Below are 22,171 nucleotides of genomic sequence, written 5' to 3' on the forward strand. Positions count from 1 at the left end.
CTGCTTCTCCCTCTCCCACTCCCCCTGCTTGTGTTCCCTCTCTCACTGTGTCTCTCTCTGTCAAATAAATAAATAAATAAATTTTTTAAAGGATTACTTTGTAGCTCTTTTGTCCTCAGCATATACCCTACTAAAGGTACATAGTCAGAGTAACTTAAAATATTTATTTGAAGTATTCAAAAGTAACTTGATGTAATTATTTTCCCTGACAGATTATGTTATACATTTGAGAGACTCTTTGATTTGTTTGTTTGTGTTCAATTTTAGGTTTCCTTTTGGTTTATTTTTGAATATATGAAACATTTGCATGGTTCAGAAGTCAAAACCATTATAAAAAGTTAAACTCGGAGATCTTGTTCCCATCCTTGTCTCCTCTATCTTGTTTCCGTTGTACCTGAGGTAACTATTTTAATTAATTTCTGGGTTTATCTCTCCTGTGTTTCTTTTCCTTCCTTCCTCCTTTCCTTCCATCCTTCCTTTTCCCCAAAACAAGCATACCCACATACACATAAATAAAACTATATGCACTGTTTTTGCTTTTTCTTATTTAATATATCTTGGAAACCACTCCCTATCAGTTCATAGAGATTTTCCTCTTTCTTTCGTTTTTAAAATTACTGAAGAATATTCCCTTGTGTGGATATGCCATAGTCTATTCAATAAGTATCTTAAACACATTTCTGCTGTTTCCAATCATTTGCCACTACAAATTTCACTACACAGTGAATAACCTCATGTCTGTGTTGTTTTGTGTTTGTGGAAATGTACCTTCAGGGTAGATCCAGGACTCTCATTTTTAGAAACATCCCAAATGATTTTGATGCACAGCCAGATTTGAGTACTGTTGCTTGCTGGGTAAAAACGGTAAAAATCGTATTCAGGAACATAGAATTGTTAACATTTTTTTTTTTTAAGTGAAGAAACAATAGGTAAAGAAGCAAAGTTCTCACCATCCTGAATCCTCACTTACACTACTTAGAAAAATGCAGTTGAGTTATATAAACAGCAGCTTAACTTCTGGAGTCTTGTGCCCAAATCACCGAGTTGGTATCAAGAACATCCTATATAGACACACATAAGTGACCTGGATTTGGGCAGGAGACACCTTCAGTTTAGACATGCTGAGTCTGAAGTAGCCATGGGCCATCCAGGAGTGGTATCTAATAGGCGGTTGTGGGCACTGGTTTGCAGATCAGGTTAGGAGTCATTAGCATGTAGATGAGAGAGTAGGTGAAAGATCACTGAGGGGAGGATTACAGAGTGAGAAGGTGCTCAGGATGGAACCCTGGGGAATCCTAGTACTTAAGAGGACAGCAGAGGAACCCAAAGAAACTATCCATGGCTAGAGAGGTAGGAGGAAAACCTGAGAACACAAGTCATGAAAGCCGGGGAACAAAGTGTTACAAGAAGAAAATAGTTACCAGTGTTAAATATTGTTAAGAGGTGAGGTAAGACACAAGCAAGAAGGTAGCCACTGGATTTAGCAACAAAGAGACCAGTAGTGTGACAGAGCAGATTCAGTGTTGTGGTGGAAACAGTAGCCATTGGGAGTGTTAAGGAAGGAATTCAAGCTTACATAGAGGATCCTTGGAAACACCTGTGTTTTGTGAGCTGCAACATAGTTTTTCTAAAAGCAACAAAAGGAGATACTTGTACCCAAAGGGAAAAATCAATTTTAGTATTTTCTCCTATAGATTTTTCTTAAACCTTTGGTGCTGGCTGTTGTTTATGTATATTAGAATCTATTATAAAATGCTTTGCAATTTAGCAAACAGTGTCTGCTTAGTTATTTTGGGTTTATTATTAATAGAGTGATTTCATAATAAACAGTATAAAAGTAGTAAGGTAGTGATATACTTTATGGTGTTCCCCAAAGAGTAACAAGGCTTTCAAATAGTATCCCCAGCATGTGTGGGAACCATGGCTCCAGAATAACTTTTTAAAGTCACTCTGATTCTCTTCTATTTCCCTTTCCCAGTCCCCCTCTATACTCTTGGCTATAAATAGATGTTTTTTTGCCCCACTGTGAGCAAGTGGTTGTCCAGCTTAAAGAAGCTTGGGAGACCAGTTTGTTCTCACAGAGGAAAAGATGAAAAAGACTTTGAATGTCATGTAATCCAGCAGTTCCCCAACCTGGATGAACATCAAAATAGACAACCTGGGACGTGCATTAAAAAGACAGAATCCTGGGTCTCTGTCCTAGATCTCGATACAGTGCGTATGGAATGGTACCTAGAGAACTGTACCTTGAATAAGAGCCTTTGATGATATAAATTCAACTCCTTAAGGAAACGGAGGACAAAAGCAGTCAGGAGTAAACGGGTCTCCCGACTGGAGATTCGCTGTTCTGTGCTTTGGGTGGTGGCCGGTTGTCCTGAAGGGCATCTGGGTTTTCGTTTTAGGGTGTTGGAGAGGGCTTGCTTTTCCGGGCTCTCTAGGCTCACTAGACATGGCCTTCCCTCAAGTTTCTCTCTCCGGAAGTGCTAGAGGTTCTGCGGGTGCCACACCTGACGCTGCCCAGCGGGCGGGTTAAGACCAGGCACCGCTCGGACCCTCACATCTGGTTGCCGTGCGCGCACGCTCTTCTCCAACCCCCAATCGCCCCGCCCTCATCCCGCCCCTGCTGAGTCTCATCCCCGCCTCCCACGGGAGCCTTGGGGCGGAGCTTCGCCGCTGCCCCGCCCCTCCGCACGCGCAGGCCGCCGTGGGGGCGTTCCCGGAAGTTCTTAATTTTCGGAGCTGATTGGCTGATCGTGGCCGTGTACCCTGCCCGGGTTTTCCGGAATTTGGGGAGTTGCGGGGGAACAAGATGGCTTTTTTGAGTCAGCACTTGCGCGAGTTGCAGGGACCTTTGCTCCCACCCAAGGACTTGGTGGAGGAGGACGATGACTATCTGAAGGAGGACGTGGAGGATGAAGACCTGGAGTTTGTCGATGCCGAGGAGCTCTGCAGTGGGGGCGTAAAGGCGGGCACCCTCCCGGGGCGCCTTCGCGGTGAGGAAGCCCTCTGCCCGGAGGGGATGGGATTGGAGGATGAAGTGTTTCCCGTTCAGGCCTTGTCCTAAGTAAGGCGCCTATTGCTGCTAACAGACATTTTTTGGGATGGCCTAGCTGTTTCATCCTACCTAGGATAAGATTATATAAATATAATACAGTAGCAGTGACTTGAGTAATACCATGTGTTAAGCTTGTGCTCAACATGTATTATCTCATTTGATGTTCACAAGTCTTTGACGTAGTTTTATTTTTATAGTCGAGGGAACAGTTGGATGTCGAACCTGTATTCACACCCAGAATTAGACTTTTCAACTATTTTCCTATCCTGCTTGGAGTCAAATATTTATTTTTCAGCTACTTAGAAAATACACGCACACACAAGAAACACCTTAAGGCGTTGTGGATTCATTAACTTTGTGTGAATAACGTTGTGATGTGCGTTTATCTTGTGTAGTTTCCTGCGCTATACATAATACCTGTTATGTGGACATTGTGACTGATATTTAAGAAAATTTTAGTGGTAAAACCAGTAGAATGTTCTGTGCTGATGGCATTGTTCTATGTTTGCGCTGTCCAGTACAATAGCCACCAGCTATAGGTGGCTATTGGGAACGTGAAATGCAGCTAGAGCAACTGAGGAGCTGAATTTTAAATTTTGTTTAATTTTAACTAATTTAAGTTTAAGTAGTCACATGTGAGTGGGCAGCGCAAGTTTAGACAGAAAGTTTTCAAGTATTTGTAAGGGTTTAGTCATTTATCCTAAAAGTATTAGTGACTGGATACCTTGTTCCAAGCATGGTGGTGTTTGTTGCCAGGGGGGATACCCGGGAGAGATAAGATAATGAGGTTTCTGTCTTAATGGAGCTTGTTCTTTGGTGAATTAAACACACATTCTTTAAATAATTACAGAAGTAACTTTAATATTACTTAGTTCATAGAAGGAATAATAAGTAGTGCTATGAGAGGTTATAATCTTGAGATTCAGGGAAGACTTTCCTGAGGAAGCGACAATTAAATTTAGAGGTCTGTAGCAAATGGGGGCAAACAGTAAGGAAGAGAACATTTGAGGCAGATGGAACAGCTTGTGCAAAGGCCCTGTGGTGGGAGGGACCATGGCATTCTTTAGAAATTGCATGAAGGTCATTTTTGGCTTAGGTCAGAGTAGCAGAGAGATGACTGTTTTTAGAAGACAAACAGCAGACTTGCCATGTACCATACTTACCTCTTGGAATACAAGGACAAGTGAAACATTGTCTTATTCTAGAGAGCTTACAGCACAGTAGAGGGAGACTGATAAACAGGTAAGTGGAATGTAGATACCCTAATAAACATCTATACAGGGTGCTGTGGGGGGAATAAGAGAGTGGAAGATTTGGTGAAACATTGAAAAAGAGGTTTTAAAATGTCTTAAATTAACTTTTTTTTTAAAGTTGTAATTTCTGATGAAAACACTCAAGAGCAATGTGACGTGTTTGGACGTTTTCCAGTAACGGGTCCTTGGTGGCGAGTGAAGGTGCAAGTGAAACCTATGGGATCAAGGAGCTATCAAGTTCAAGGATTTCCATCTTACTTTTTACAGTCTGATATGTCACCACCAAATCAAAAACACATCTGTTCCCTGTTTCTTACAGACTGTAATTTCCCCAGTGATTATATAAATAAATTTTTAGCATGGGTAAATGCTGTATCAAGCTTTAAAAACCTCAACTTTGAAAATCTTAGGGAAACATTAAGAACTTTCCAAAAGGAAACTGGAAGGAATGGTCAAAAAAAGTCTACACAGAATGAACAGGAAGAGTCTCTACCAGAAAACGAGATGTGGCTCCCTGAGGAAAACACAAGTAGGTGTGATTTTATCATCCAGTTTTATTGTAATTGAAATACTTAATGACTAGGGTGTTTAAGATATCACCACTATAGTATCTTGGCATACTATTCTTTTTTAAAATCTGTTTTTGAAAACGTGTTTCTATTGCTTTTGGGTTTGTCATTATAATTTCCAGGTTCCTCATCATTACGGTGGAGAGGTTGGGTGAGATGATCTTTAAGCCCCTTTCAGTTCCTCCCCAGCTCTAAAACTGTGTTTCTCTCTACCTTTTTTTTTTTTTTAAGATTTTATTTATTTATTTGACAGAGAGAGACACAGCGAGAGAGGGAACACAAGCAGGGGGAGTGGGGAGGTAGAAACAGGCTTCCCGCGGAGCAGGGAGCCCGAGCAGGGAGCCCGATGTGGGGCTCGATCCCAGGACCCTGGGACCATGACCTGAGCCGAAGGCAGATGCTTAACGACTGAGCCACGCAGGCGCCTCTCTCTCTAACTTTTGTGTGCATGAGATTACCTTGAGTCATTAAGAAAAAGTTCGGTTTTTTTTTTTTTAAAGATTTTATTTATTTATTTGACAGAGAGAGACAGAGCGAGAGAGGGAACACAAGCAGGGGGAGTGGGAGAGGGAGAAGCAGGCTTCCCGCCGAGCAGGGAGCCCGATGCGGGGCTCGATCCCAGGACCCTGGGATCATGACCTGAGCCGAAGGCAGACGCTTAACGACTGAGCCACGCAGGCACCCTGAAAAAGTTCAGTTTTTAACTATTCAGTTCCAATTATTATTCTGTTTAAGAAGGGAGAGGAGAGGGGCGCCTGTGTGGTTCAGTTGGTTAAGTGGCTGCCTTCGGCTTAGGTCATGATCCCAGGGTCCTGGGATCGAGTCCCTGCTCAGCGGGGAGCCTGCTTCTCCCTCTCCCTCTGCCTGCCACTCCCCGTGCTTGTGCTCTCCCTCTCTCGCTCTCTCTGTCAAATAAATAAATAAGAAATCTTAAAAAAAAAAAAAAAAAAGGCAGAGGAGAAAGTTAAGAATATGAGTATTCCATTTTGGAAAGATTTCAGTCCAAAATGGTATAAAATAATTTTTTAGTATGGTTTGTTATCTGGACATTCACATGAATGGAATATTTCATTTCTTAATTATATCAAATAAATTCGGCAGGACATCACTGAATGACTTCAATGACAAAAGAATCATGATTACAGTCAGAAAAATGATTATAAAGGTTAATATGTTAATGATTTATTTTTTATGCTTAGCTTTAAATTTATCTTTATATCACAAAGTCACAAATTTTACTCTGATTATATTGTCTACAAAAGGAAACAGAAGGCTAAGAAGCAGTTGTTTAAGCATTTGAAGAACATAATGAAAACCACTTCAGTACAAAATCCTTTGTTATAACACGATCAATTTTCTTGCTGGTTAAAGTAAATTTATTTGTCTCTCTTTGATTTGGATTTTTGGAACTGGTTGTGCTCCAGGAGAATGTCCATCACATCAGTTGTTCTGTGAGCTCATTTGTATGTTTTGATTTGTTCTTTCCTATTATCCTGTAGTTCCATTTAAAAGTGTAATGACAGCTTTGCAGTTTCCAAAAGTAATGGAATTCCTTCCAGTTCTTCTGCCTCGACACTTTAAACGGCTCTTAAGCTCAGGTTCTAAGGAGGTGTTGGAAGACCTAGAAGAGATGTTAGGTACACATCCATGGAAACTTGGATTTAGTAAAGTAAGTAAGACATTTACTCACCATTTAGAAATCCTGTGTGAGGGAGGATTTCTCAAACTTTACAATTTTTGCATCTCTTTCAAAGGAAAAAAATTCGTATGGACCTCAATGTTGATTTTTCTTTTAGTGTTAGAACCAACTATAAACTTCTTATACCTGTAGCTCTTATGCAGTAAATTGATGACATTGAAATTGTCAGTAATTTAATTACATAATTTAATTTAATAGGAAACATCTCTTTGGTAACTAAATGGCCATTTGCAATGTGAATATAGATCTCACTGAAGACACAGGTTCTTATGAATTTGGCAAATCCATTTTAATCCCTCACTTTCCTATTTGAACTTCTGAAAACTTTCATTATTCATGTGGTACATCATGATACTATTGGAATTTTTATTTGGCACAATAATATCACTTACATATGAATCCACCTCTGTTCTTATCATTAGAGACCAAGAGTAGGCGTGGCACTATGAGGCTTCAGTGGTGTTGGAAACCAAACTCGGCATTTAAATGTTGGCAGTACTTGGTTATGGGTGGGTTTTCCAAATGAAAATACAATTTAAAAATTCTGAGATAATTCTTGGATCGCCAAGAATGCTTACTGAACCCCTTCCCCCCAATTTGAGAAATACTGGAATAATGAATTTGTTTCCTACATAAAATGATGATGATTTCAGTATGTTTTGCAAAATGAAATTCATTGAACATTAGATTATTATATATATTCAGTAGAGAAGAGAGGCAGAGCAATGCACATTCTGGGACTCGAGTGGGAGGAGGAGACTTGAAGTCCCACTGTTTGGTGTGGAAGCCACCATCAAGAATATAGACTGTTACTGAGGTATTAGATGGCTGGGGCTGCCAGCCCTCTTAAGTCTGTGCTTCAGGCCATAGTCTGGGTAGCTTAAACAATAGAAATTTATTTTATCATGGTTCAGGAGGCTCTAAGTCCAAAATCAAGGTGTTGGTTGGTTGGTTTCTTCTGAGTCCTCCTTAGCTTGTACATGGTCGTGAGAAGACCCTTCTCCCTGGGTCTTCACATTGTCTTCCTTTTGTGCCTGTCTGTTGTAATCTCCCTTCTTAAAAGGACACCAGTCATACTGGGTTAGAGCCAATGACCTCATTTGAACTTAATTACCTGTTTAAAGACCATATCTCCAAATATGGCCACATTTTGACATACTTGCAGGTTAGGATTTCAACATATGAATTCTGGGGGGACACATTTTAGCCCATAAAATGTATGGAGGGCTCTAGGAGGGATGTCTCCGTGGGAAAAAAAAAAAAAATGGAGCTGGTGGAGAACCTTCTGAGTGGATCATGGTGAAGGAAGTTCTGTGTCCCTCCAGTAGAGTTTGGGCAGAATTGTTGAGAGGCACGTAGAAACCTAAACAAGCCAAGAAAGTGAGGCAGTCACCAACTTCACTATACACACAAGAGTTTGACACAAAAGTTAATATAATTGTAGTATATCCTGTCCTCAGCTGTGAATCGTATTTAACAATGATTTACTGAAAATTGATTAATCAAATATATACTATAACTTTTTTTCAAAGATCAGAAGAGGAGAAGCAGGTGTGGAGGTGATGGTATAAAAGAGAGAGAGCTTCTGTAGAGAAAGACTTCCCCTAGGAGGGAGTTAATATTAAATATCGAAAATTAGAAAAAAAAAAAGGGTAGTATAAACAGTACTTAGAACAGTGTTGACTTTATAAGGCATGGAAAGGGTGAGTCAGGGGATTCCTGTCTTTTGCAATAAGCTTCATAGTGTTATTTGACTTTGAAAACTGTATGTGTATTGTTTTGAGAAAATAAATTTATATAGATCTTTATTCACGGTATAGCAAAAGCTTGGTGATGTATTAGGTACCCAGTTTTTTCTCCAAATTTAGTTGATATACATGTCCTCTGGGACTTAAGCAATTATTAACAAATAACATATTTTTATGTAATTCTGATAATAGTCATCAACATTTATAATTTTTATAAAGCAACTTTATTTTCTTAAAGATAACCTACACAGAACTGAAGCTTTTGCAATGTGAGGCGAGTTGGACATCATTTTGTCAGTGCAAGTCTCTTCTCCAGCTGATGAGTGATTTGGAGAAGAATGCATTAATAATATATTCGAAACTGAGGCACATATGTCGAGACCAAGGGCACACGTGCATTGAAGAAGCTGACTTAACTTCTAAGTTGTCAGACCATATGTCCTTCCAAGACGCTTGGCAGTCTCTGAAGTTTTTGAAGGACATTGGTGTGGTGACATACGAGAAGGGCTGTGTCTTTCTTTATGACCTTTACCAGGCTGAGCGAGGCATTGCCTCTTCAATATGTGACCTGATGACGAGGCCTCCGTGGCATTTACATGTCGATGTCAAGAGGGTGCTTGCGTTAATTCACACTACAAAACCTGAGAAATCAGGAAGCGACGAGACACTGAATGAAAGTCAACCGGATGAAACGGGTTTAGAAAATCCTGTGGATGTTCTGGACTCACAGGACAGTGGTGACCATGTTTGCAGTAACGGTGAAAGTGAAGTGAATGTAGAAACAAGTGAAGCTCAGCTGGATCAGGATCAGGTGGCTGCTTTGGAAATGGTTTGCTCCAACGCCGTGACGGTCATCAGTGGGAAAGGCGGTTGTGGGAAGACCACCATTGTTAGCCATCTTTTTAAGCATATGGAGCAGTTGGAAGAAAGAGAGGTAAAAAAAGCTTGTGAGGATTTTGAACAAGACCAGGACGTCTCAGAAGAATGGATCACCTTTACCAAGCAAAGCCTCCTGAAGGCAGACAAGGCAATAGAGGTGTTACTGACAGCACCAACGGGGAAAGCGGCTGGCTTATTGCGAGAGAAGACTGGTTTTAATGCTTACACGCTGTGTCAGGTAAAACTTTGTCCATTTTTTTTCTACAGAGAAAACATTTGCCTGAAAGACGGGCTTTATTTAGTGAGTTTATTTTTTATTTCTTCCCGATGACAGTAGGTATTTATTGAATGTCCTAGGGATCCCTGCTTTGTAGTCACTGAACACTGAGATCAGTGCCACGCAGAGCAGCCGGTCTGTAAACTGTGACCAGTTTGCAGGGAGGAAGGAGCTGGTGCTGGAAAGTCAATCAGTAGACTGCTTCTTTCATTGAGGAAGTCTTACTATGGAAAAGAAGTCAGCCAAACTGAAGTGTATGCTTTCATGACGTAGTTCAGTTAGATTCTGGTACAAGCTTTATTCTGGGTGGGATGGGACTGGTCACAAGCATGTTACCGTCCACAGACCTTATTTGAGAAGCGTTTGTGTGGGAAGGAAAAGGTTTTATTCTATTTTATAGAAGGAAAACTCCATAGAAGTGAAGACTTTGATCATCCAGTTCAGTTCTTTATCTCCTTTACCCACAACAATGCCTGGCCAACAGTCATGTAATACAATTTTCAAATGAATCGATATGCTTGAAAAACACAGTTTTGGCTGTAGTTAGAAGTCATGACATCTTGAACTTATAAAGAACTGGAGAGGTTTTTCTAGGTCTGACCTGCCATTTTATAGATCAAGGAACTCAGTTGTTGGAAGATTTCTGAAGGCAATAATCATTGACTTGGACTATAAAGGACAGAGAGGCTCAGGTGAGGAGACGGACATTTTATTTCGGGGGAAGGCCTTTCCACAGGCATTGAGGAGAATGATCATAGGGTGTAGAGATGGTTTTGAGGTGACAGCATTGATCAGAATGAATTCTGTGTATTATAAAATAATGGAAATTGAATTTGGTTTAGACTGGGAACTTGAACTTTCAAGTTTGCAAAGTATCCCATTAAATCCTTGATAAACCAGTGAAGTGAGTAAGCCATATCATCTCCATTTTACAGCAGAACCAGTTGAAATTTGGGGAATTCAACGACTTGCCCAAGATCGTAACCAGGTGTGGAGCTAGCACTTGGATTCAGATTTGTGACCTCCTCTCTCGTTGCTCTTTCTGTGGTGCCGTAATTGCCTCCTTTATTATAGTTCTTGCATATCTAACAAAGAAGCTTGGACTTGGCTTATTGGGGAGCCATTTAGGATCCTAAGCAAGAGAGAGAGAATCACAGAGCTGTGGGCCACCTCAGAAATGACATCATGCATCACCTGTATTTTTCACACAAGTGAACATAGCCCTAGAGAAGTTCAGTGTAGCTCACTCATGGCAGAGTCTTCTGATCAGTTTATGATTTTTCCCATTACGCCTTCACATCTGATTAGGCCGAAGGGTTGGCTTAGAAGAGGAGAGCCAGAGAGGCATTATTACTAAGTTTCATCTTATGTTCCAACTCTGATCAATGGGTAGTATCTTAATATCTGCTTGGGATGCTGGGAGAATATTTCTGAAGCCACATTTAGGGTCAGAAGAGAGTGTAGGGCCAAAGGAAAGGCACTGATGTGGCACTTACGCCATTTATTTATCATCCTTGGGCTAGGGTTACCCGGTTACCAGATGGAGCAGATAAAAATAAAATTTTGTGTGTGTGTGTGTACCAAATATTGCATCAAACATACTTGCACTGGGGCACTTGGGTGGCTTAGTCGTGAAGCGTCTGCCTTTGGCTCAGGTCATGATCTCAGGGTCCTGGGATCGAGCCCCACATCTGGCTCCCTGCTCGGCGGGAAGCCTGCTTCTCCCTCTCCCACTCCCCCTGCTTGTGTTCCTGCTCTCGCTACCTCTCTCTGTCAAACAAATAAATAAAATCTTTAAACAAACAAAACAAAACATACTTACACTAAAATGTTATTTATTGTTTATCTGAAATTCATATATTTTATCTGGCAATCCCATTTTGGGTTAGCGTATAGGGGAGGGTGGTTGTAAGGCTGTGGGAATAATCTAGGCTCATAGGTGGGACCTGTATTGAGTTGGTAGCACTAAAAATATAGTGGAAAGTGTCAACCAGGCATTTCTAAGATAACTAATTGAATATATAAAATCAAAGGAAGCAGTTAGCAGTGATTCAGATGTTCTTTTGAGACAAGGCCATTGAGAGAATGGGGGTTTTGCTGAAGGGAATTGGTGCATTTGGGTGGAAAACATGAAGGCTTTTACTTAATAGACATGTTGAATCTAGCTTCAGTAGAAAAATTTTAAAAAGATATGATACCATTTAAGAAATCTGTGTATGTATATAGTGTATACGTACATACTTACAACATAGAAACATTTTGGGAATGATGTATACCAAAATATTTAATCTCTGGTTTTATTTTCCAAATTTTTCTCCTCATCTGTATTTTTATTTTATTTATTTATTTATTTATTTAGATTTATTTATTTATTTATTTGGCAGTGCAATAGTGCTGTGTGTGAAGCTTTTACAGTAAACGCACGTAGTACTTATCAAGAAACATTTTTTAAAAACTATTTGATCTTTTTTTGTTTTTAGATTTATTTGATCTATCTTTTCTGTGTATCCATCCCTTTAGGGTTTTAAGAAGTTTGAACTTTTGTGTTCTCTAGTTCTTTAGGCTGTTTCCCTATGTGGCTTTACCTACACCCTCCCTCCCTCCCCCATTTAAGAGTTTTGTTTTAAAATAACATGGGTTGTTAAGATTTTGTTTTGTAAAATTTATAACCTGAATTTAGAGATGCCATACTTTGCTTGCAGGTCAATTATAGCTTTTATTTATGGGAGAAAAAAAGCCCGGCCAAGAACCGTCCATGGAAATTTTCTTCAGTTAGAGTTCTGGTTGTGGATGAAGGGAGTTTGGTATCTGTCAGAATCTTCAAATCGGTTTTAAAGTTATTGTGTGAGCACTCCAAACTTTCTAAGCTTATTATCCTTGGTAAGTTAAATATTGTTGGAATCCTAATTGTTTAGTTCAAAGCATTGCAGTTGGTAGGTTGCTTACACCATTTCACTGGTTTGGTATCCATATCCTACAGGTGGGAAGCCGTTTCTCAGAGCCCACACCCCAGCCCCCCTGAGTTCAGTCTGACCTCTCCCTCTATCAGCTCGGGTGGTTCTCCGTTTGGGCCGGGATATTAGCAGACCAGGCCGCGAAATGAAATGAGTTGTAATTGGTTACTGCTAGTCACCTAAATGATGACTGTTAAAATAGTAAAAACGTCACACACTTCGAAAGTATAATGCAGATCATTTGGAAATATAAAAAGTCTGAATTATAGACCACTTAGGAGTGAATTTATGATTTTCAGCTAATAACTCAAGCTAGATATCAGTAGCCTCTTAAATCCTTTCCCATTCTGGTAAGATTTAGTTAGATTCTGTTGGGTACTACTGGTCTGTAGACTATGATTTCATAGAGAATCATATTGTGAGAATCAAATTGTATACAAATAATTCTCTTAGGTCTTTGAGGACGTGCTGTAAACATTTGATTCTGTTAATGGCTTAAGCATTCCCCCAGTTTCCACTGAGAAGAGTTGTTTTTTTCACTCCAGGGTTGGTTTGTTTCAAGAGATTTCTAATAGAGCCAAACATTATCATTATATTACAGGAATTTATCTATTATCAAATATGTTGGGTTTGTTTATTTTGTATTTTATATGTTTATTTTATTTATTTGAGGCCATAGATTCTTCCAGGTCTACTAAGATGTTGAGCAAGACTGAGTAGGTGACTGAATACCATATACCTAAGATTCTAAGGCCTGTTTTTCTCTAAAATATATGCCCCTACACAGTTTGCCTGGGGTTATAGGTATGAAGGAAGTTCAATTCAGATTGTACCTTACTGTGTTATCACTGTTTTTTATATCTCATACTGTTTACTCTGAATGCTTTGTTGTTGTTAAATAACATTTTTAAAGAGTTAATGTTCTTAAGCAATTTTGGGGGGGCTTTTTTCTTAGAATAAATCTTTATAATCATAGCATATATCAGTAGGGAGAAATAAAAACAACTTCTAAATTTCAGGAACCCTCTTACCGAAAACCTGCTGTATCTTATTCTCCTTTTAGGTGATATTAGACAGTTGCCCAGCATCGAACCTGGTAACTTGCTGATAGATCTTTTTGAGACTCTTAAGTCAAGAAATTGTGCTATTGAACTAAAGAAAAACCATAGAGCAGAATCTGAGCTAATTGTCAACAATGCCACAAGGTATAGTATAATGAAAATTTTGCATTTTCTCTCTGTTGTATTAGAAATAAAAAGTAAAAAACATATCTATTAGCTTTTGAATTAGGACAATTAAGTGCAGTACATTTCCTGTGCCCTTCTAGCAAACTTATTCTAGCCTTCAGGTATATATGGACCTTTTGCCCCACAGTTAGAAAAACAAAGGTAATGTTTTTCATTACTGGTCCAGCATGAATTATTATTGAAATTTAAGTGAATGTGTTTTCCTGATTTAAAAAGTATATATGTGAATTAAAGTTGCATCAAGCTTAAAGCCTAGAATAAGCCTAAGGGAAACAGAGAGTTGGAAATGAGTTCATTAGAGTTCAAGGGAGAATGAGGAAGAATTATCCCCTAATTTTTGTAAGGGGAGCCCCAAGGCCCCCCCCCCCAAAAAAAGGGAATATGGTATTTTATTCCTTGATGAATCCTGGTGGCACCCATGGCATATTACTCCCCTTAGTGTAGAAAAGAATCCTTCTTTCCCCTTAGTTTTTGCATATGCCTTTAGAGTGATCCTCTAGTTACAGAGGATCACTCTAAGAGACTGTTTTATTCATTGGGCCAAAATTTATCTTTGCTTTTTGACATTCTTTTATGAAATGTTGTTTTTGTTGCTCAAACATTTTCTTGGTTGGATTCAGCAGAAATTAGAACATTCAGAATGTCCTTTCTCTATGCCCCTGTCTGCCCTGGATAGGATTGTAGGAGTATAGGAAGGATTGACAGGGATAGGGTAGGATGTTGTAGGTTCATATCAAGACATTAAGCAAAAGAATGCAGTTGGATGTGTAATATTCTTTTTGTCTACCCTCCTGCTCCTACCTAAAGGCCACCTCGTTTGGGGGAGGTTGGTAGATGATTGGTCACTTTAAAGTCTGAAAATCTCAGAAGAATCTAAAGCACATTAGATTTCTCAGAAGTCAGTTTTATCTGAAACTTAGGAATTCCTTTTATTAACCCTTTTGATGTCATTTGAGCTGTGCTGCTTTCATCATTCCTTCTTGTCATCACCAAATATTTAATGTCACAAGGATCCTAATGATAGCAGGGAAGGACTCCTAGAGTTAGAAGTGTGTTTCATGTTATGGGTCAGAAGCAAAACAGGAAATCCATGGTAATTCTCAGCATCCCCAGAATTGGATCTGGGATATTTCAGCAAGGACAGCCTTCTTCCCTTTCCTCCCTTTCAACCCTGTGGGGAAGGATTGAAGATGACAGTAGGGTACCACTAGCTTTAATAGCCAGGTTGCCGTTAGGTCTTTTCAGGGAGTTGGTCTTCTTCCAGATAACCAAGGAGAGACTCTGTTATGATAAGGCACCTGCCCCATGCTCTGTTTTCTAATAGGATTTGCTAGTCTTGGGAAATAAAAGAACAAAAGAAGGTTGAGGGCATAGAAGCATAGAGAAGATGTGGATATTTGGTTCAACTGAGAAAATGAGGACACATGTATGATATACACAAAAGAAAGGAGAAAAAGAGTGTGATGTAAGCCTATGAAAAAGGCCCCAAAGAGTCCAGATTCATTGAAATAGAAAGGGCTTATGGAGCCAGAAGGGCCCAGATTTGCCTCCTCGCTCCTCTGCTTTCTACCTCTGTGGCTGTGGGCAACCCACTGCAGTTGCATAAGCCTCATGCTACTCACCTGTGAAATGAGGATAATACCTACCCTGAATAGTTCTTTCCTGGTCTGGAGGAGAGTAGGTCAAGTTCTCAGAACGGTAAATTCCCTGGCAGTTTTTTCTAATGCTTTTAATTTGCTAGGGGTAGGGGACTGATTGGTAAGTGTAATTTTATGGTCTTGCTAATTCTATTTTATAACTCATTTACTATTTATAATGCCTATATGGGTAGCCTTTTCATCTTATTTATTATCTATTAGCAGATATTAGTTATTGTAATGACATTATCTCTGATGATATATGAAGACACATTTTTGGATACTAATGTTCTTGCTGTGTTATTTTATCTTCACTTAAGAATCTCAAGACGCCAATTTCCAATATTTGATGCAGAGCTGAATATCTCTGATAATCCAACACTCCCTGCCTCAATACAAGATAAAACATTTATTTTTATCAGACTCCCAGAAGAGGATGCCAGCTCTCAGTTATCGAAAAATGATCCTCACTCTTGTAAGTATAAACTTCTATATTATGTAGGGTTATAATTTCAGTTTTATAATATAATTACTAAATGACTAGTTGTAATTTTATTTGATGGTAAAGATAAATATTGCTAGTAGAAAATTTAGGCACTGAAATAAATAAACTATTTATTCATCATCAGAAGCAGAGTACCTTAGAATTTGGTAAAGAAGTAAGCTCTCCCAGCCCAACATATGTAACCAGATCTGCCTTAACAGATCATACGTATAACATCATGCTCTGGAAGGAATTTGGAAGGACTAATGATGCAATATAAACATACGCAATAAACACACACATGCACACATACATACCCAAGAAGTAAGCTCTTGACACATACACACTAAGGGCTTAGTAAGTATTTACTGAGTGAATAGATGGATGTAGATGATTAGTTTAAAATGAAGCAAAGCCTCAGGAATCCAAGTTCATTCAGGAGAAAGCATATCCTAATCAATGAAGATTTTCTTGTATAGCAATTGGAAATTACATTTGCTATTTTGGGTACATTTGTGAACCAAAAATATTGGTCAAACTGTTGCCAAGTTGAGTTCCTACTAGTTCTTTCTGTTTCTTATAAAATGGACAGGCATTGCTTCTAATTAGGGGTCTTAGGGTGACAACGTAATAGGGTCAAAAAGAGCACAGAGTCTTTTCCCTTATGTGTATGACCCATGTCACATCACTTAACCATTTGTAAAATGGGATTCATAGGACACTGCCCGTGGAGCTGTTGTGAGGGTTGAGGGCACTCATCGGTTTCGAGGTGCTATAGAACTGTTAGTTTTTCGTGAATAATAGATATTAAATGATCTATTACAAATTGATTAAACCTTTTGATCTTTATGTGTATTCTAAACATACTTAGCAAACTTTTTAAAATAGTGTAATGGTTTACTCAAAATTGAATTAGTGAAGATTTAAATGATTATTACTGAGAATATATTGTAGTCATCATTCTTAAGGGTATATCCTAACTACTTAGCGACCTTCACTCCAATGTGAAATTAAGTGATGTACTGCTTTATGTGTAAGCCTCTCCTGCTTTGTGGGTCATAGTCGCGGTTCCCTTGGGTTGGGATCCATTCACATGTTATAATAATTTTTTTCTTTTTTGAAACAGGATCATATAATACATAGTATTCTATAAATGCCCTTTTGATTTTTTTGATTGTAGAAATAATTTCTATCCCTAAAAAAAAGGTCAAATAATCAGGAATGTCTGACATAAAAATGAATATTTCCCTGTTATCTTCCTCTCTGTTTCCCCCAAGGCAACCCCCAAAAGGTTGCATACTACTACTCTTACTCATCCATTACTCTTACTATGTAGTAAGTTTGGTGTTGATCCTTTTAAACCTTATTATATTCATACACAAACATATATTATTTATTTCTGTCTTATGTAAATGGGATTATGAGCTGCACATTGCTTTGTGGTTTTTTATTAAATATATTGTGAATAGTTAATAGGTGATATTTATTCTCACAACAGCTTAGTTAAGAGTAGGTACTAGTACAGATGAAAAGATGAAACTTAGCCCGTTAAGGAATGTGCCCTCCTTGCCAGTCCATTTAGATCTACCTAAAATGTCGTTAGTTTTATTTCTGGTGGCCCATTCTTTATGGTATCGAGAGTATACTTTAAGAAAAAGAGTGGTCTGTTTCAGAATGGCAGCAGAGCTCAGCTGATGCTGTTTTTCCATCTTAACTACAACCTTCAGCTAGCAAATTAGTCCCTTCTTCAAGAGAACTAAATAAATATTCCTTAGAGAGAGGCATATAGTACTTTCCCATTAATAATTAAGTTACTGAGTAAATTATTCCCGTTATTACAAAGTACAAAGTACAAAGACCGAAGACAGGCTTCATAGCTGGGCTACAACTTCAGAGATGCTGAAGTGTGAGAAAAATGTGTATCTTAGAGTCAATGAAATACAGTGTACATATTGATCTGTAAGATGTCCAGAGAATGAAGAAAGCAAGACCAGAACAGCGTGATCTCGTACGTGTAAAGGAAAACAAATTCCTGCTCTGATAGGCCAGGGGTTGGCTGGGGTGAGCTGAGTGGCCATTTTTCAGTGAGAATCTTCCCTTCATCTGAATGATGAAGGGCTCAGTAAGCAACTAATTTAGTCTTCCTAGAGCAGGGCATCACGAGGCCTGGGCTTTTTCATTCCCCTGTGATTCATCTGCTACAAGGGGAAGGCACAAAAGCCTAAAATGCTCTTACCCAAATTTTTATATCTTCTCTCTCTCTCTCATGAGAAATGTTCACTGTTTTGTACTATTGGTAAGACAGATTAGAGGAAGTCTACTTCTCAGCGCTTTGAGGGAGGTTATAAGTGGGATGTCCTCATTACCAGTGACCTGAGGTCTAAAAGGGAGGCCAGCCACCCTCCGCCATTTGGAAAATGACTTTACTTCCAAGAGCCTCAGCTTCACATTTATATCTAGAATATAATCGATGTTTGTGGTCAAGCTATTTCATAGCTGGTTAGGTGTGGCCACTCTTGGGATGGGTGCCCCCTATGCCAGGGTTAACCTTTTAGTTGCTGGATCATGGGGAGCTCTGGGGGTTCTAGGGGTAGCAAACACATGGTTGGGGTGCGGGTGGGGCATTGTGGTGTTTGGGGAGTAGCTATTTTCCATCCTTCATGGAAGTGTCTCAATATTTTATATTAAATATCAACCTTGGATCTAATACCTGCCTCCTGTGAATGTTGTGAAGATTAGATTCAGTGAAATAACATGTGCAAAGCATAGAGATCCTCCAATTATAATTCAATTACCACCAGAACTTCAAACAGAAGAGAGTCTTACCTTACAGGGATTCTGTTACATAGTTGGTCCTCTTGCTCATATTTTAAATTCAGTATTTACTAACCATCAGTGGTGAGTGGTTGTATTACAGATTAGGAGCTGTCCTGGCTAGTGGTTGACGTCCCTGCTGAGGATAGGGCACCTGGAACCCTCATCGTTGTTCTCTCTTCTGGTGCTCTGGCTGCAGTAGCAAATGAGGTTGATGTTCCCATGGCCAACTTGTATTCCATTTCCCAGAGCTCCCTTAGCAGGAATTCTGACTTAGTTGCTCCATCAAAACAATGTTGTAATTTGGTGCTTTTCTGTGTTAACTTTTTTTCTCTTAAATTACCAGATTTATATTCTGCAGTTAGAACCTTACTCAAAGAAAATGATCTACAAGATGCGCAAACATCCCAATTTATTGCCTTTAGAAGGTAACGCATTTAAAGCATTTTAATGTTCTTAGTCTAGCTTTTAAATCTTGTCACTTACATAGATTCTGTTTAAATGGGAGACTCTCATCATTCATCACTGCTAATTCTCTAATTTTGAGGTATTTCTTTGTTAGACATGGCAGAGGGCAGTTTTTAAACAGGGCTCTTTCAGGGCACCTGGATGACTCAGTCGGTTAAGCATCTGACTCGATTTTGGTTCAGGTCATGATCTCGGGGTTGTGTGGTGCAGTCCGCGTCAGGCTCTGCCCTGAGCGCTGAACATGGAGCCTGCTTGGGATTCTCTCTCTCCCTCTCTCTCTCTCTGCCCCTCTCCCCACTTGCACTGTCTTTCTCTCAAAATAAATAAATAAAATGTTAAAAAAACTAAATAGGGCTCTTTCTACCAAATACTATATTTGGAAACTCCCATGAAATCTGAGTGGAACAAAGGTTTACATTAAGATAAAAATTACAGAGGCACTTGGATGGCTCAGTCAGTGGAGCGTGGGACTCTTGATCTCAGGGTTGTGAATTCAAGCCCCACATTGGGTATAGAGATTACTTAAAAAATTCTATTTTTCTTTTTATAAAAAGAAAAGATAAAAATTACAAAACGCTTTTTTCCTGGAGAGATTCCTGGAAACTTTTTTTTTTTTTTTTTAAAGATTTTATTTATTTATTTGACAGAGACACAGTGAGAGAGGGAACACAAGCAGGGGGAGTGGGAGAGGGAGAAGCAGGCTTCCCGCTGAGCAGGGAGCCCGATGCGGGGCTCGATCCCAGGACCCTGGGATCATGACCTGAGCCGAAGGCAGATGCTTAACGACTGAGCCACCCAGGCGCCCCTCCTGGAAACTTTTTATAGCGTGTAGTACATTGTCATCGTTGGTAACAGGAATAAGCACAAAATAGAGACCTTTAAGGTGACCCTTGCTTCTTGCTTGTTCATGTGTTTCAGGCAAGACTGTGACGTCATCAACGCCTGCTGTTGCAAGCACTACACGGGCCACCTAATCAAGTGAGCACTAAAGATCGGAAAGCTCCAGGACAGTCCTTCCTTTATTCACCGTCCTTTTATTTGTTTTTGACATTTATCACTGTAGCCACATATTTAAAATCTTTTTTATTCTCATTTGTGAAGTCAAATGATCTCTTCAATTAAATATAATATGTATGTTTAAGAACTGACTGTTGTGGCAATCAGTGTAATAAGCAAATAAGGAATACAGTTTTCCTTGTGGTTTTCAAGTTGGCAACCTCCAGCTTCTCCAAGATGAGTGTGGGGAATTCAGAATGTTTTCCAAATAGAATATGTACATAGGTGTGTCCAAGAACCTTAGCAACAGGATGCCCGCAGAGAGCACCTTAGTGGACATCTATAAGAGAAATATAAGGGTGGAAAAGTGGCTCTGTTTACACACAGGAAGAATTAACTCACTTCTCTTGCATTTATCAACACCTAGTATTTATTAAGTGCAGAGAAATTAGAGATGTGGAAGTTCCAGGAGGAGCTCCCTGTCTGTTGAGGGAAGACACACACGAAAACCACCTTAGATAGCCTCACAAAGGGTTAGAAAGCACCAGTGGGAGGTCTTCCAGTCTGTGTCCCAGTGACTCTGATCTTGGCAGGCAGTTTCGCTTTTCCATATATGTAAAAAGAGGATACCGACGCAGCATTTCCCTCATGGAGTTGTAGTGAGGATGAAATGAAATAATCTCTCTAAAGGACTTAGCTCAGTAACAGGTATATCGCCAGCGTTTAATTTGCTGCTCCTATTCTGATATAAGGTCATAATTATTAGACCAGAAATATGTGTACATGGGGTAAGACGTGAAATAGGGTAGTGATAGGAGAGATTGGAGAGGAGAGGATGAATTTAAAAGGTAGACTCAATAAGATTTTGGGCAACTTTTAGAATATAGAGGACAAGAGAGATGTCAGCATTTATGCCAAGATTTCTAATTTGAAAATATTTGGCTGGGATATATCTTTGGGTTTGAGGTGCCACAGAGGGGATAGGTAATCAGACCATGACCATGGGAGCCCGATTTCTTGTTGACATTTGGAGAAAAAAAGTGAAGTAAAGATAGAGTGTGGAAATCATTTTGAAAATTGGATCAGATCTGAGTGGGGGTTAATGCTTAAACAAAATGAAATTGAGGTTTTCCAAACCTTGATGACGTATTCTCATTTTCTGACCCAGAGACCATCGGAATAGACTTCAGTTTGGAGTTGGTGATAAAATTTGTTGTACCAGGAATGCATATCTCTCGGAGTTACTCCCTGAAAGTACCTCTCCCAGTCAGGAAAGTAATGAACGAGAGGCCAGTGGTGAAGACTTTAATGGTACTCCTCATGGTTTTGCTAAAAATAAGCATGACTTTGAAAATGATATTCGACTCTGCAATGGAGAAATATTTTTTATAACAAAGGTAAGTGACAACATAAAAATAGTACCTTCCTTTTTACCTATTAGAGATAGGTGTTTTTTTTTTTAATTGCCCTAGGTTTGATTCAGAATCTAATCATATCAGAGTTGACATTCTTCCATAATTTTTTGCTAAGTATTTTTGCATTCATGTTTATGAGGGATATTGGTTTGTAGTTATCTAGTAATGTCTGGTTTTGGTGTCAGAGTAATAATGCTAGCTTCATAAAATGAGTTGGGACATGTTTCTTCCTCTTATATTTTCTGGAAGACTTTGTGAAGAAACATATTTTTAGTAAGTTCGAAGAGCTTGGGTAACAAAAATAAGGAAAAAGTGACACACTTATTGTATTTTGCAAAGCATCATCTCCTTGGTTGCTGCTTAACTATAGAAACAAGAGAAGTTTCCTTGAATTTGTTCTCATTGTATAAATGCCCTCTTAAACTTGGAGGTTATTCTTTACAAGCTGTGGGGAAAAATAAACTTTTTGCAAAGAGTATGTGCAGATTTACATAGTCAGTGCAAGAAGTGAAATGTATAGACTTCAGAATAAGTCAGACAACACTGTCTGTTTTCCAGAGAGTCAAATTAAGGTCAAGTTTCAAGTTTACTAAAATTTGGGTGTATATGTATTCAGTTTGTGCTCAAGTGTAGGTTTTAGCCTTTTGAAAGTTCTTAGTAATTGTGAACATACATG

General features: G+C 39.1%; 1 protein-coding gene and 1 long non-coding RNA gene across 13 annotated transcripts in view; one reads left to right on the forward strand and one right to left on the reverse strand.

The window, feature by feature from the left end:
- LOC118537363 (uncharacterized) overlaps positions 1 to 2,600 on the reverse strand; it is a 50,264-nt gene extending 47,664 nt beyond the window's left edge. For all 4 annotated transcript variants that reach the window (XR_013449264.1, XR_013449263.1, XR_013449261.1 and 1 more), the window contains exon 1: positions 2,247 to 2,600. This is a non-coding gene — a long non-coding RNA (uncharacterized LOC118537363). The remainder of the gene's footprint in view (positions 1 to 2,246) is intronic.
- A 151-nt stretch (positions 2,601 to 2,751) lies between these two features.
- The window catches only part of HELB (DNA helicase B), a 40,555-nt gene continuing 21,135 nt past the window's right edge, over positions 2,752 to 22,171 (forward strand). For 6 of the 9 annotated variants that reach the window (XM_078076245.1, XM_036094716.2, XM_078076244.1 and 3 more), the window contains exons 1-10: positions 2,752 to 2,993; positions 4,427 to 4,837; positions 6,377 to 6,546; positions 8,563 to 9,441; positions 12,183 to 12,360; positions 13,498 to 13,639; positions 15,639 to 15,793; positions 18,963 to 19,044; positions 20,003 to 20,062; positions 21,249 to 21,477. In XM_078076245.1, the coding sequence (XP_077932371.1) occupies positions 2,810 to 2,993; positions 4,427 to 4,837; positions 6,377 to 6,546; positions 8,563 to 9,441; positions 12,183 to 12,360; positions 13,498 to 13,639; positions 15,639 to 15,793; positions 18,963 to 19,044; positions 20,003 to 20,062; positions 21,249 to 21,477 (2,490 nt within the window). In that variant the 5' untranslated portion in view covers positions 2,752 to 2,809. Of the gene's footprint in view, positions 3,065 to 4,426; positions 4,838 to 6,376; positions 6,547 to 8,562; positions 9,442 to 12,182; positions 12,361 to 13,497; positions 13,640 to 15,638; positions 15,794 to 18,962; positions 19,045 to 20,002; positions 20,063 to 21,248; positions 21,478 to 22,171 lie in introns of all 9 variants that reach the window. The other 3 variants (XM_078076249.1, XM_078076246.1, XM_078076247.1) reach the window with 3 other exon arrangements.

Source organism: Halichoerus grypus, chromosome 6 (genome assembly GCF_964656455.1).
Source record: "Halichoerus grypus chromosome 6, mHalGry1.hap1.1, whole genome shotgun sequence".
In the NCBI taxonomy this organism is placed as follows: domain Eukaryota; kingdom Metazoa; phylum Chordata; class Mammalia; order Carnivora; family Phocidae; genus Halichoerus; species Halichoerus grypus.